Source organism: Dioscorea cayenensis, chromosome 10 (assembly GCF_009730915.1).
Source record: "Dioscorea cayenensis subsp. rotundata cultivar TDr96_F1 chromosome 10, TDr96_F1_v2_PseudoChromosome.rev07_lg8_w22 25.fasta, whole genome shotgun sequence".
Lineage (NCBI taxonomy): Eukaryota > Viridiplantae > Streptophyta > Magnoliopsida > Dioscoreales > Dioscoreaceae > Dioscorea > Dioscorea cayenensis.
The window spans coordinates 2,009,443-2,023,290 of NC_052480.1; the positions used below are offsets into that span (position 1 = coordinate 2,009,443).

Genomic DNA, 13,848 nt, shown 5'->3' on the forward strand with positions numbered 1-13,848 from the left:
AAGGGAATAAAAAGAAAACAAAATTACAGCATTAATCTATTTCTTTAGCCTTCTTAAGATATTAATGACTCGATGTGATAAAAGACGATAGAATATATCGTTTGGGAGCTAATACGATAGGATAGTTTTATTCTATTGACATATTTTATCTGATGAGAAAGAGTAGGATAGGATGAGATAAAAAAATTAATTATTATTTTTATTATTTTTTCGCCTTTTTACTTGGGTTGAAAGATTTCTCCTTTGCTTGAACAAAGTTCTTTTTCATTTAAATTTCTTCTTTGATTATATCTTATTTTTAATTTTTAGTTTGATGATTTTTTTCTCTTAAGCTGAGATCTATTTATTTTGCAACATATATGAATTTGAGGTTATTTTTTTCTTGCAATTTTTAGTATATTTGTGAGTATTGATAATTTAATAAAACTTAAGTAAATCATTAATTAAAGAAAGAGTGAAAAAAATATCTATTTTAAAAAGAAATACATAATTATATTATAAGAGATAATTTTGTCCATTTCTAATACAATTTATATCATATAAATATATCCATATTTTTTTCTACTTTTATCTAGTCTTCGTATTCTATCTGTCTTTTTATTTTTGTTCACCAAACGGTCAGAAGTATATTATAAACAAAATAATTTTAATTTACATATGATAGTACTCAAAAACTCATAAACGTTCAGGAGCGCCACTTTATATATATATATATATATATAACTGGTAAACAAGGATGAAGAAAAACCATATATATATTGTTTTCCCGGTTTTAAAAACTAAGTTAACTGTAATAACTGTCTTCTCTCTGCCACCATGCAACACATAAAACCAGTTCTTTTGAACCTTCTCCATGAACCAACCTCCATAAGCTCCAAATCCTTCAACCAAATCCATGCACTGCTTCTCACTTCCTCCATCTCCATTGATTACTCACTCTCCCTCAACCTCTCTCAACTCCTTGCTTCTTCCTCCCCTCCTTCCCTCGCCTACCAAGCCTTCAAGCATCTCCATCACCATCATCACCATCACCATCACCAACCAACTCCATTTCTCTTCAACACTTTGATCTCAAGCTATGCGAGAACTACAACCCCTTTGTCGGCTTTTCTTGTTTATAGGTTCATGCTGAGGGATGGGTTTCGCCCTGATAAGTATACATTCCCTGTTGTATTGAAATCTTGCATGAGGTTTTCTGGGATTGGAGAAGCTAGACAGGTTCATGGAGCTATTGTGAAGATGGGTTTTGCATGGCATCTTCATGCATTGAATGCTTTGGTTCATGTTTATGGTTTGTGTGGTGAGTTTGATAATGCAGGCAACTTGTTTGATGAAATGCCGCTGAGAGATGTGGTCTCTTGGACTGGTTTGGTTTCTGTGTATGTAAAAGCTGGGTTTTTTCGAGAAGCTTTGGCTTTGTTTGGTTTGATGGATGTTGAGCCAAATGGGGCGACTCTGGTGAGTGTGTTTGTTGCTTGTGGGCGATTGGGGGAGTTGAAATTGGGGAGGAGGATTCACGGGTTGATTTTAAAACGGGAAGCTGGGATCAGTGTTGTTGAAGGGAATGCTTTGATGGATATGTATGTGAAGTGTGAGCATTTGGATGAGGCAAAGCGGGTTTTCGAACGGCTTCCTCAGAGGGACATTGTTTCATGGACGAGTATTATTAGTGGTTTGGCTCAATGTAAGCGGCCGAAGGATGCATTAGAGGTTTTTCATGCCATGCAGGGTGAAGGATTGGAGCCTGACAAGGTCACTCTTTCTAGTGTTCTCTCTGCTTGTGCGAGTTTGGGAGCGTTGGACACTGGGAGTTGGGTATGTGAGTACATTGAGCGGAAGGGCCTTGAGTGGGATGTACATATAGGTACCTCCATGGTAGACATGTACGCAAAGTGTGGGTGCCTTGAATTGGCGTTGCAAACCTTCCGTAAGATGCCTCACAAGAATGTTTCATCGTGGAATGCGTTGATAGGAGGCCTAGCCTTGCATGGACATGGTAGTGATGCCCTTTATTATTTTGATTTGCTGATAAGATCAGGTATAAAGCCAAATGACGTGACAGTTGTGGCTGTCCTTAGTGCTTGCTCGCACTCAGGTTATGTGGAAGAAGGTCGTCATCATTTTAAATCCATGAGTGAAATTTACCAACTAGCTCCCAAGATAGAACACTATGGATGCATGGTCGATTTGCTCGGCAGAGCAGGACTAATAACAGAAGCTTATGAACTTATTAGGGTGATGCCATTGAGAGCGGATGTTCGTATATGGGGTGCAATGTTGAGTGCTTGCAAAGCTCATGGAAACGTAGAGCTCTCTCAGCAAATTTTGGGGCGGCTTCTTGAACTGGAGTCTTGTGACAGCGGGGTGTATGTGCTCCTTTCTAACATATTTGCTAACAGTGACCGATGGGGGGATGTAACAAGGATGAGGAAATTGATGAGGGATATGGGAATAAAGAAAGAACCCGGGTCTAGTGTCATAGAAGTCAATGGGAAGGCCCATGAGTTCTTGGTTGGGGAGATAGACCATCCTGATAAAGAAGAGATTTTGTTGCTGTTGGATGTACTTGCGAAACAAGTGCAGTTGGATATATGATTTATTCTCGAAAAATTCTCTATTTATTCATTATTTTCGCTAAATTCGTCATTGACATGCAAATCACTGGCGTATGAATTTACTGCAACTCGATAAGAAACATCAGCTTATGCACAGAAGGGACTTACGGACCACCACCAAGACTACTTTCGAGGTGAAGTTGAAATCTTATGAGGTCCTTATAAAAGTAATCTTTCTATTCTTTTCTTTTTCTCAAATTTTCCGAGGAAGAGGTAATATAATTCATGAAGTTTGGTTTGTTTTTTTTTGGTATGCATATTGTATCATGAAGTGATAATTCACTCTGTTTTGCTGAATTTGCATGGTAAATTATTATCTCTAGAACATGGTTGTTGAAATGTGGTGCTATGATTGTCTTCGTATTGCTGTTCATTTAATACATCTAAACATTTCCTTAGAAAGTTCTCGCAGGTGGTGAAGCTGTATTGATGCCGGCTTGGATATTGCAATATTTGAAAGCAAATGTAAGTATCTATTGTTCAAATTTAACACAAGTTGATTGACTTTTGCTTTTGCTTATCCTTTTAAAAGACTTCATATTGGAATTGTGCCTATGACTATTCATTCCTTCATGCATAATTGCCACTTGTCATATGGTTTTTCTTGTAGACTTTTTGAACCGTATCAGAATATAGTCAAATTGCATTGCATAGACTTGATAACGTGCCTTTTTTTCCTTTATTAGATATCAGTTCAGCATTAGCACTTATTTCACTTGCTCATAATGTATTTATTCAGGACTTTGGACTACAATGAGAATATAGTCAAAAGTGCGGCATAGCTTGATATGCCTGGAATAATTTTGGCATATTAGAAAAGTCGAAGAAGATAAAGGAAGGGAGATTCTAACAAACTTGCGCAAACAGAGCAAACATAAGATACATATGAACCACGCAATGTCAAGTGAGTAGATTCTCAACGACGTCGTTGGACAACTTACGTCAAGAATCAGGCCCATCCACTTACCATGTGGTACCTGTCGAGCAAAGAAAAGCCCAAGTTTAGTTCAACTATTATCAATCAATCAATCTATCTATCGATATCTGATTTATTTTTTATTCCTCGTGACAGGAAATTCATTCGTATTCTTTATTGTTGTTTCTATATGAATGAAGTTGATTCGACTCGCCTTCTACCACCGCACCCATTCTCTCTCTGACAATTGAAGTACATTGCAGCTACCGGTGATCCCAGGTTGTAAAGTGCCGAGAAATCTCTAGTGTTGAAGTTCTGCCGCCACCCTGGCGCATAAATGGTTTGTCGAACATCTTGTCGAAACAGAACAAACACAAGACGATGAATACCAGCTATCGGTCGGGGGCTCTCATAGCTGACTACTTCATTTCCTAGGACAAAAATTACTGTTAGATCACATCAAAATGGATGAAAATTTAGATGTGAAGTCACTTACCAAACCTTGCATCTGTTGATTCTGGGATGTCTGTAACCAACCTGAATGACAATTCAAAGGACAATGAGAGGTTGTCATTGACATTTTGAAATTAAAAATAGGAACCACAACTTTTTGTTATCCTCTTAGACTTTTCTGTACTTTTGTTTAAGTGGCATAAACAGGAAGAATAAGTTTTCATGAAATGAAAAAGGAGAGAATAAACTAAAACTTGAGATAGAAGAGTACATTGAATCTTAAACAAAAAACAACATAATAATGTGAATGCATGTCCATCAAAAGATAGCTCAAAAGACTTACCAATGGAGGTGCTCTCTTTCTGTAGGGTTGCTAGGGCTTGGAGCATCAGGATCCACCATAACCTTAACAACATTTAGATCAACTAATTTTGTCATTATACACATGTATGTAAGTGAACAATCTAAGCTGCAACAAACCCTAATTTTAATTGTTAAATGCAAACCAAACAACTCTATTGATACATACAAAGCTCTGATACCATGTTAAATGCAAACCAAATAGCTCTACTGATACATACAAAGTTCTGATGTAATGTTAAATATAAACTAAATATATTATTTGAATCCACTTCAACTAATAAATTTAAACTCGTATGTGTTCAAATCCATTTAAATTTGTTTTAGATGATTTAACAAATGACCAAAGCTCAAACAAAACCCTTACTCAAACTCTACGCCCAATTATATATATATATATATATATGAAGACTCATATGAAGACTTGGAGTCAGGGTTTTAGATAAAATTAATTAAACAAGATGAGCTGAAACAAAAACCCTAACACTCACTAAGAGTCATAAGCTAGCTATAGTAGTACTTACAAGAGTGTAAAGCCTCCTCATATCAGAGCCAAAAATCTCAACCCTAGGCTCACTGGCCACTGCTGAAGGCCTGAGCTCAGAACCATTTGTGATCTCCTTGTTATTGTATATCACCTTCAATGTAGCAGACTTAACAAATGGGTCCACTACATCACCAATTACACCACCAACCAACAATGGCTCTCTCTGATCCATGTTCCTCCACATTCTTAAGGAGCACTACTTCTCTTCTTCTATATTGTTTACAAGTTTTAAGTCCAAGTGTACCTATATACATATATATAGATAGATAGATAGATAGATAGATAGGTAGTAGAATATTTTTCTTGACTATAGTCATTGGAATCTATTCATCTTTTGTTGAACTTTCTTAGTTTTACTTGTAAGTAGGAATCAGTGAAAAAGATAAGAACCTTTTCTCACTCACACACCAACACAAATATAACCTTTGAGCCTTCTGAAGGGTATGGCCAACTTGACATGCAACTTGCAAAGCTCAAAGGGTGAATCAAATCTTAAGTAGGTACCTTCCATCTTTATATATATTTCCAAGATTTTGGAACCTTGAATGATATACATAGAAACAGTGGTAATCTTTTGACTTGGTTTTTCTAAGTGAGGAGAATGAGAAGTAGTGGATGAGTCATTGAGTAGAGCAAGGAAGAACTTTCATTAGTTAAGAGAGGATGACATATCATCCAATGGATATATGATATATGAGAATCATGAACAAACCCTTAAACTTGGTTCATTTATCTTGCATTAGATTTGATTGTTCTCTTTTTGGTTCATTTAATTAAAGTATCAGGTACCATACTTTGCATGCAAGTCTAGGACTAGAGGTGGCAAATAAAGATGATTCATTATATATTTAAACATATGGCCTAATTTAAAGTTGTCTTATTTTAACTGCATTACATCAGAGTTTCTGAGAATATGTTTTTCTTTTTATCCTTATGCTGTAAATCATATCAATCGGTTTATATTTTTCATTTTATAGCATATTAGCATAATAATGTGCTCATAAAGACGAAATGCTGGCACCAAATGAATATATATATATATATATATATATATATATATATATATATATATATATATATATACTACAGCCAAATAACTTCTATATTAAAACATTAGACTATATATATATATATTACAGCCAAATAACTTTCTATATTAAAACATTAGACTATATATATATATATATATATATATATTTTGCAGAGGCTAGCGTCATGGGACAGGCAAGTATGATTTTGTATCACCAGTTATAGTGGCTTTAATAGACTCCTAGAGATTAATTAACTTTTCTAGACGTCACAGGGGACGATTAGAGTTTTATCATGTACATGTTTAAAAAATATTTCATGAACCAAACTGAGTTAATAAATCTCCACTATCATGTAAGTTTGGAGAGGAGAAAAATGATAGGTGACCTTTAAACAGCGAATAAACAATAATGCTATCATATTTATACAGTATTCTATACATTATATATTGTATAATATATAGTACTAAAACAGTGTTGTCGATCGAGAGATTTGACTCTGACTTTGCCCATTCACCATTTTTATAATATTTCATTACACTATATCATTCATATTCGAATATATATATATCTATATATGAGGAGGAAATTAACTCGACTGGACGTCAGTGAGAACATCCGTGATGCTCATAAAGATAGTAAAAGCCGATTAGGGTTATGGGTTAGTTGGGACCGATTTGATTAGTTTTAAATGATTTATTGTTTATTTCATTTGTTTGATGTAAAAAGCTAGATATGTTCAGCCATCTTATACTAAATTGATCAAAACGCTTTTAATCAAAAATTACTACGCATCCCATTTTTATCATCTGTTACATTATTTATTATAGATTAACGTGATACAGTTCATGAAATAGTAGTTTGAACTGCATGAATTAAAAAATCCAACGGTTGATATCAACCGTGCATAGATTTTAAATCTACGAATGTTGGTAGATGATTCAATCTCTCTCTCTCTCTCTATATATATATATATATATATATATATATATATTATGGTCCATTTTAAAAGGGGGAAGAGAAAAGAAAAAATTCTAAGTAATTTAAATAATAAATTATAATTAATTTATTTATGAAAAATTATATTAATAAATCAAAGAACCAAGAAAAATATTTAAATTTGACCTTCTAAATTTCTTTATTTATTAATTGATTAATTAATTAATTTATAAAATGCTAATGATTTAATTTAAAATTTGTATAAATAATCCAATTTATTCACAACCTCAAAGCTAGTCTTTGTCCTTATTTAAAATTCGGGTTCGGGTCTTCTTCCAGCTCTTTGCCCGACCCGTTAACAACCCAATTTGGCAAAAATTTAAATTTAAATTAATTTTAAATTTAAAAAAAAAAGAAATAAGAGAAATAAAGGTGACGTGGACGTCAGGCTTTATACGCGCTTCGCTGGCGTTACCGACTACCGAGTGAAATAAATAAATTAAATATTAATTAAATATTAAAATAAATAAATTAATTAAAATTAAAATTAAAAATTAAAAAAATCCTTTTGTCTTTCCTCTTTTCCCACCGCCCTCTCCGCGTCCTCTTCTTCCCCCTTTCGCTCTCTCTCCCTACAAATCCCAACCCTAATCCAAGAATTTTTTCCATTTCTTCCGCAATTCCCAGGTATGATCCCTCCTTCCTCGCCCTTTTCTTCAATTCCTTAACCCTACTTTTTTGTTTTCATAATCGTTTTGATCGATCGAGTCGCAAAAGTTACGTTTTTTTTTTTAAATCCGTCTTCTGTGGATTCTTGATATGATTATTGGTGAATTTTTGTTTTTGGTTATATAATTGAGGTATTGGATTAGGATGGCATCAAAGGTCGCGTGGGTTTGCGAGAATCCCCGCGGGATCCGGCGATTTGGTGTGGCTTTGGCCTCGAAAGCGACCTTCGAACCAGATTTCTTGATTGTTTTTTGTGTTTTTATTACTGGCGGCTGTGGATTCTAATTCTTTGGTTACGATTATGATTTATTTCCTCTTCTTTTTCTTGAAGAACTATTGTTTTCTTTGGCTGCTTTTTGGCGTGATTAATTTGTTATATTTCAAAGGGAGATGCAGATGATCATCTTGGAAAGCGATGTGCTTCTATGAAAAGAAGCTCTCTTTCTTGGAAATTTTCTGAGAATATTTTGTGTTCTTGTTAATCCCGAAAATCTGCGAGCTTTATTCTGTATCTAGATTTAGTAAAGAGATTATATTAGTAGTTTATATGTGGGATTTGGATAATTTTTGTTATTCTCTTCCCACCTGCCGTATTTATGAATGGAATTTAATCTGACTGGATGCCGGAATTGTTGACATGAATGAATTAAACTTGAAATTACACGCCCATGCATATATAAATGGACACATTTCTGTAAAGGTGGAATATATTGTTGTTGCACAATTGGTAGTGACAAAGCAGGAAGATGGCAAGTGTTAGGTTTTCTGGTATGTATTACTTGTTCTTTTTATTGACCAAACATGTATTTTTAATGTCTTGTCTTACATGTATATATTCGCAGGGAATTTTCATCGGGAATGTTTCTCTTATACATGCTTATTCCACTTGCCATTTCCAATCATCAATTACTGTGTTGTTGCGTCTATGCGTTTTCTTAGTCTTGTAATGGACCACTTTATGGTTGTGCAGGTTATTACACCATCCTGGGTTTTGCATTCAAGATACTGTTGAGAAATATTATACTGTATAACAGAGGATAAGATGCGTCGTTGGCTATGCTGTGCTGGTCATATAGATGAGCCCAAACAATCCCTTGATAATGAACCAAAATACCCAAAGAGCCATCCAGATGGTATGTTCTCTTTCTTTACCTATTATTAAAAGAAGAAAAAATTATGGCATTTAAAGCAAAACCATGGGCTTGATGGCACATGTAGCTGAAGAGATATGACAGGATCTGGAGTTGAATTTATCTATTTCAAAATTATGACCTCTATAATTGAATATAAAATAAAAAGTAAAAGAGTGAACATATCTATTCATTCTTCTTTAGTAACAGATGGAAAGTTCATCATTATTTCTTGACAAAAACCTTTGGATGCTAATAGTAAATTGTGTACAATTCCATAGTAAATGAAAGATTTTGGCATTATGCTGGTTTGAGTTTGATGCAATGGAATAATGCTCTGTAATAATCTGTAATAGCACCCTGAAAAATGTGATCTTTAATTATCTTAACTTGCTACTTTGAAAAATGTTGCCCCATACTTCCTCAGATTTACCTGTGATTTCATATAGGTGCATGGTTTGACTCCTAATTGCACATTTGGCACATATACCTTATAAGTTTATAAATTTTATCTAATTGAAGTTTTCTTTTCCACCATTGAGGCATGGTTTCTTGGGTGTTAACCCTCTCTCTGAAGATTTTATCTTTTTGGATGTGTTATTGTTTATATAAACTGTTCAATAGACTTCTGTACCTCTTTTGTTGTTCCTTCTGTATTCAATTTGAGTTTGAGGTGATTAATAAAGCACAACTTATTTGACAAGTTGCTTCAGACTTTGAGAAGATCAGGAAGTCTCTGTTGATGAGCTGACTCATTTGTCATGGGCTTCTCATCGGAGGAAATATATGGATGGATATGCTTTGACAATTTAAAGTGTTTGATGCACCTCAAATAATCCGAAATTTTTTAGGACTGGAGTTGTAATATTCTAAAGCTTCTCCAAGTCAGCCTTCTTGCTACCACATTCTTCTTGATACCTATTTTGAAGAGTAACAATTTATCAAATGATATTGAGGATTCTTATGATATTGTAATTGGGATTATCTTAGGCTTTTGGGTTTCTTCTGTGCTTTCTATACCTCGGAAGAGTTATAATCTTGGATTCCCCTTGTGCATAAGGAGTTTCATATTTTGTTTACCTTTCCGAATCGAACAAAAAGAATGGGTCATTTTTGTGGAGTCACTTAACATTAATTTTTGTTTCCTCTTATGCGGATATCTGTTTGTGAAAACTTCAGTAGATCTTTATTTATTATTATTATTCTCAATGGACTAAAACTAGAAGTTCTAACTTCACCATCAATTGTCAAAGTGGATCTACCAAATTAATTCATAAATGATGTTTTCATATCACACATTGAATCTCTGAGTGTAGTAAGGCATTACTGATGTTGCTCTTTGTTCTATGTGGTCAAGGGGTACAAAAAGGCTCAAAACTTCCATCTGCAGCCAAAAATGAACCTCCAAAGGCACCACCTCCTATTGAAGTGCCTGCATTGTCTTTGGATGAACTGAAGGAAAAGACGGATAATTTTAGCTCAAAATCCTTGGTTGGTGAAGGCTCTTATGGGAGAGTATATTATGCGGTTTTAGAAGAAGGGAAGCAGGTGGCCATAAAAAAGCTTGATGCATCATCGGAACCGGAACCCAATACTGAGTTTCTGACTCAGGTACCCTGGGCTGTGACTTTATAAATATATTCCTTATATTTTGTCAGATCATGGATAGGTTTTGGACTAAACGTGAGTGCCCTTTATGGTCTTTATTCAGGTGTCAATGGTCTCAAGATTAAAGCATGATAATTTTGTTGAACTGCTGGGTTACTCTGTTGAAGGAAACATGAGGCTATTGGCTTATGAGTTTGCCACGATGGGCTCTCTACATGATGTTTTGCATGGTTAATATGATGCTTGCCATTTTTGTTCCATAGTTTTGTTATTTTTCCACAATAATATATTGTCATATGTTATTTTTGTTTTAAGCTGTCATAACCTTTACTTGTTTGTATGCTTGTTTATTTGGTGAAACTGCAGGTAGGAAAGGAGTGCAAGGTGCACAACCTGGACCTGTACTCAGCTGGATGCAGCGTGTGAGGATTGCCATTGATGCTGCAAAAGGGTTAGAGTACCTTCATGAGAAGGTTCAACCTTCGATAATACATAGAGATATCAGGTCAAGCAATGTTCTTTTATTTGAGGACTTCAAAGCAAAGATTGCAGACTTCAATCTTTCAAATCAGGCTCCTGACATGGCTGCTCGTCTCCATTCAACTCGAGTATTGGGAACTTTCGGTTACCATGCGCCAGAGTAAGTATAATTTAGATTCCAGTACTATTTATATCCTTTTTTCCCGGATGTGGTAATTTGTTATTCCATAGTTTTGTTTTTCTTTGGTTGTAAGCAATGTGTAGCTGCTGTCAAATTACTAATTTTCTTTCCCTAGCTAATGCTACATTATAAGCAGAGAAATAGTACTGCAACGCTTTGTTTTCACCTATCCGCTTTAAATACCTGAAATGATATGTCAACCTGAATTTTTGTGTCTTTCTTTTAATAATTTATATAGGACCACAATATCTCATCTGTGTTGCCTTGCTGTCCAAATTTTTGCTTCTCTTGGTTTTGTCAAGCATGTGTGTAGACAATACTAAAGCTGGAGAATACCTTATGTTCAAAGAATTGAGTGAATACAAACCATGCCATGGTTGTGTGGAGTTAAATCTTTTGAAAGGCAATCAAGACCTATATTGATTTAGAAGTTGTCTAGCTTCCTCTTTTTGCTGCAACAACATACTTAGTTTCGCAATGTTTTAAACTTGAGTGCAGATATGCGATGACTGGTCAGCTGACACAGAAAAGTGATGTCTATAGCTTTGGTGTCGTTCTTTTGGAGCTGCTAACAGGCAGGAAACCAGTGGACCATACAATGCCTAGAGGCCAGCAGAGCTTAGTCACTTGGGTGAGTTCAACAGCAGATGTTCCTGTTTATTTACCCCTTTTTTTAATTTATATATAATTGACGGTAGGATTATAGTTTTTTTATGAAATTAATTTAGGGAGTGCCTTCTATCTGCCTATAGTCACATAATATGATATGTCACATGAGATGCCAGCTTATGTGTGTTGTTGATCTTCATTGCTCGGAAAAGAGAGCAGCTCATAGGTGCTCATTTTCTATGGCATGCCTTGCAATTGAAGTGTATATTGCTTGACAACTAAGTGTTTAATGATTAAATGATTGCTCCTATTGGAAAAGATAAAACCTATGAGAACTTTATAGCCCAAGGGACACCAGTGTTTGATCAGCATGCACAAATGAATGATTTTGCTGGAGGACATTTATTAATTGACATTTGTTTTTCAAAATAGGATAGGTAAAAAGCAATATTATCAATTGAAGTAGTGAGGCCTTTTATGATATCAACTGTCACATTTATCCAACTTATTTTTTTTTTATATTTTTTAAATTTAATTAGGCAACTCCAAGACTGAGTGAGGACAAGGTCAAACAATGTGTAGATCCAAGGCTGAAGGGAGAATATCCGCCGAAAGGGGTTGCAAAGGTCCTTCTTGCATACCATCTTATTTGATGTCTTCTTTCTTTCATCCTTCCCTTCTTTCCTTTCCCTGGTGATCAATGACAAATTTATTATCTTTCCTCGTAACAGCTCGCAGCAGTGGCAGCTCTCTGTGTCCAATACGAATCCGAGTTCAGGCCGAATATGAGCATTGTCGTCAAGGCTCTCACACCTCTTCTTTCACAACCGAAGCCTGCTCCACCCGCCGAGGCTCCCTCTCCTACTGAACTCTAAATATGGTGCGCGCTTCTCCGTCGTTTGTTAACAAAGCTTCTGCAATTCCTTGATTGTAGGCATCATCATCATCATCTTCCACTCTTTTTCATATTCCTAATCCTCAGATTGCTTTTGGCTCCTTAATTGACATTTGAGGCACAAGTGAATCATCCTTTTGATGAGGGACCTTTGCTATTTATTGTATATTTTGTCTGCTTGAAATGTTTGTGATTAAATTCATTCCTCTGTTTCTGCTGATGATATGATATGAAGTGATGTCTTTTTATTTTTAACCGTTTGAAGCTTCTACTTGTTTTACCTTTTTAACTGCTGTACTGCAAGAACAGATGTCAATGTGGCTTGTAATTACATTTATTTTAATCTTTTTTTATTGATAAATTTGGTGTTGATGATAATAATAATGTTCAGGAGTCTGTCTAGTGGAAAATTTATTTAAAAAGTTATTAAAATATATTTTACTTTTTGTTTTTCTTCTTCTTTGTTTTTATCTCAAAAGATAATTAATGAGAAGAGGATGTATCATAGTCTTTTCTTTTTATAAATTTTTTTTATTAAATTTTTTTTTGTTGATTATGTATATAAATAAATAAAATAATTTCCAAAAATATCTAAGCAAACCGGGTTCATTTCATTCATGGTCATAATGTTTACATTTTATAATGTTGTGGCCACAATTTTTTTTTTAATAATATAAAAGTTATTTAATTTTTCTCCGGTTGCATTTGGTTGTTTTCGGTGAGTTTGCTGATATGATACTGACATGGTGATGATGTGGTGTTGGAAACAACCTTAAAATAAGCCATTATGGTCACAGGTGCAACCGGAGAAAAATTAAATTTTTTGTGTTATAAAAATAAAATTTTATGGCCACATTATTATAAAATATCAACATTTGTGATGAAATAAATTCAAGCAAACGGAGAGTTAATACTTCTTTTGTTGTTGTTATTTTGCATTATTTATAAGAATACCATGAGTGTCCTGACCCTGATTTTTATTTCTCATTTTACCGAAGATTATGACTTTAAAAAATTGTTATTAAAAATCTGTCTTACATGTATTAATTTTGAAAATCCCATCAACAATCATTATATTTTCTCAATATTGATATAAGAAAATAAAATATTATTTTTGCACGCCAAAGAATAAAAAATTCAAAGGTACACACTATCCTCTATATGCCTTAAAAAATGAGATTCTTATATATAAATAACCACATTGATGTAATTCTTATTATTAAATGATATATCTAGCTTTAAATTATTTGATCTTTTAGCCTTTAATAGAATGTTGTGGAAGAGATTTTTTTTTTAATAAATACAATAAATGTTGTTAGTAAAAAAAACGTGCACCCAGATAGAGTATTGATTGTCTA

General features: G+C 34.2%; 3 protein-coding genes across 7 annotated transcripts; 2 read left to right on the forward strand and 1 right to left on the reverse strand.

Moving 5' to 3' along the window:
• Window positions 1-773: 773 nt before the first annotated feature.
• LOC120270899 (pentatricopeptide repeat-containing protein At4g38010) lies at window positions 774-3,471 on the forward strand. 2 transcript variants are annotated; one of them, XM_039277972.1, is made up of 3 exons: window positions 774-2,749; window positions 3,015-3,080; window positions 3,355-3,471. In XM_039277972.1, exon 1 carries the CDS (start codon window positions 817-819, stop codon window positions 2,593-2,595), a length of 1,779 nt encoding a protein of 592 aa, XP_039133906.1. In that variant the 5' UTR covers window positions 774-816; the 3' UTR covers window positions 2,596-2,749; window positions 3,015-3,080; window positions 3,355-3,471. The 2 variants fall into 2 exon arrangements, with proteins under 2 accessions (XP_039133906.1, XP_039133905.1); XM_039277971.1 differs by having other exon boundaries at window positions 3,028-3,080.
• LOC120270900 (protein TWIN SISTER of FT-like) lies at window positions 3,459-5,098 on the reverse strand. Of its 2 annotated transcripts, none has more exons than XM_039277974.1 (5): window positions 4,869-5,098; window positions 4,328-4,389; window positions 4,028-4,068; window positions 3,746-3,953; window positions 3,459-3,592 (listed from the first exon to the last, which is right to left on the reverse strand). In XM_039277974.1, exons 1-5 carry the CDS (start codon window positions 5,073-5,075, stop codon window positions 3,565-3,567), a joined length of 546 nt encoding a protein of 181 aa, XP_039133908.1. In that variant the 5' UTR covers window positions 5,076-5,098; the 3' UTR covers window positions 3,459-3,564. The 2 variants fall into 2 exon arrangements, with proteins under 2 accessions (XP_039133908.1, XP_039133907.1); XM_039277973.1 differs by having other exon boundaries at window positions 3,746-3,962.
• Window positions 5,099-7,436: 2,338 nt separating this feature from the next.
• On the forward strand, window positions 7,437-12,851 carry LOC120270404 (PTI1-like tyrosine-protein kinase 3). 3 transcript variants are annotated; one of them, XM_039277396.1, is made up of 8 exons: window positions 7,437-7,545; window positions 7,731-8,720; window positions 10,075-10,328; window positions 10,429-10,555; window positions 10,692-10,965; window positions 11,485-11,617; window positions 12,135-12,221; window positions 12,327-12,851. In XM_039277396.1, the coding sequence occupies exons 2-8, from the start codon at window positions 8,630-8,632 to the stop codon at window positions 12,468-12,470; spliced, it is 1,110 nt and encodes a 369-aa protein (XP_039133330.1). In that variant the 5' UTR covers window positions 7,437-7,545; window positions 7,731-8,629; the 3' UTR covers window positions 12,471-12,851. The 3 variants fall into 3 exon arrangements, with proteins under 3 accessions (XP_039133330.1, XP_039133331.1, XP_039133332.1); XM_039277397.1 differs by having other exon boundaries at window positions 8,558-8,720; XM_039277398.1 differs by lacking the exon at window positions 7,437-7,545 and having other exon boundaries at window positions 7,552-8,355; window positions 8,558-8,720.
• The last annotated feature ends 997 nt before the right edge of the window (window positions 12,852-13,848 follow it).

What these genes read in the sequence shown, in the direction of transcription:
- LOC120270899 (XM_039277972.1), top strand. Translation starts at nt 817, where the DNA reads ATGCAACACATAAAACCAGTTCTTTTGAACCTTCTCCATGAACCAACC.
- LOC120270900 (XM_039277973.1), bottom strand. Translation starts at nt 5,075, where the DNA reads ATGTGGAGGAACATGGATCAGAGAGAGCCATTGTTGGTTGGTGGTGTA. An exon ending in TGAGGAGGCTTTACACTCTT is followed by an intron (nt 4,390 to 4,868) that starts GTAAGTACTACT and finishes AATGTTGTTAAG; the next exon opens with GTTATGGTGGATCCTGATGC. An exon ending in GAAAGAGAGCACCTCCATTG is followed by an intron (nt 4,069 to 4,327) that starts GTAAGTCTTTTG and finishes ATTGTCATTCAG; the next exon opens with GTTGGTTACAGACATCCCAG.
- LOC120270404 (XM_039277396.1), top strand. Translation starts at nt 8,630, where the DNA reads ATGCGTCGTTGGCTATGCTGTGCTGGTCATATAGATGAGCCCAAACAA. An exon ending in TTCGGTTACCATGCGCCAGA is followed by an intron (nt 10,966 to 11,484) that starts GTAAGTATAATT and finishes ACTTGAGTGCAG; the next exon opens with ATATGCGATGACTGGTCAGC. An exon ending in CGCCGAAAGGGGTTGCAAAG is followed by an intron (nt 12,222 to 12,326) that starts GTCCTTCTTGCA and finishes TCCTCGTAACAG; the next exon opens with CTCGCAGCAGTGGCAGCTCT.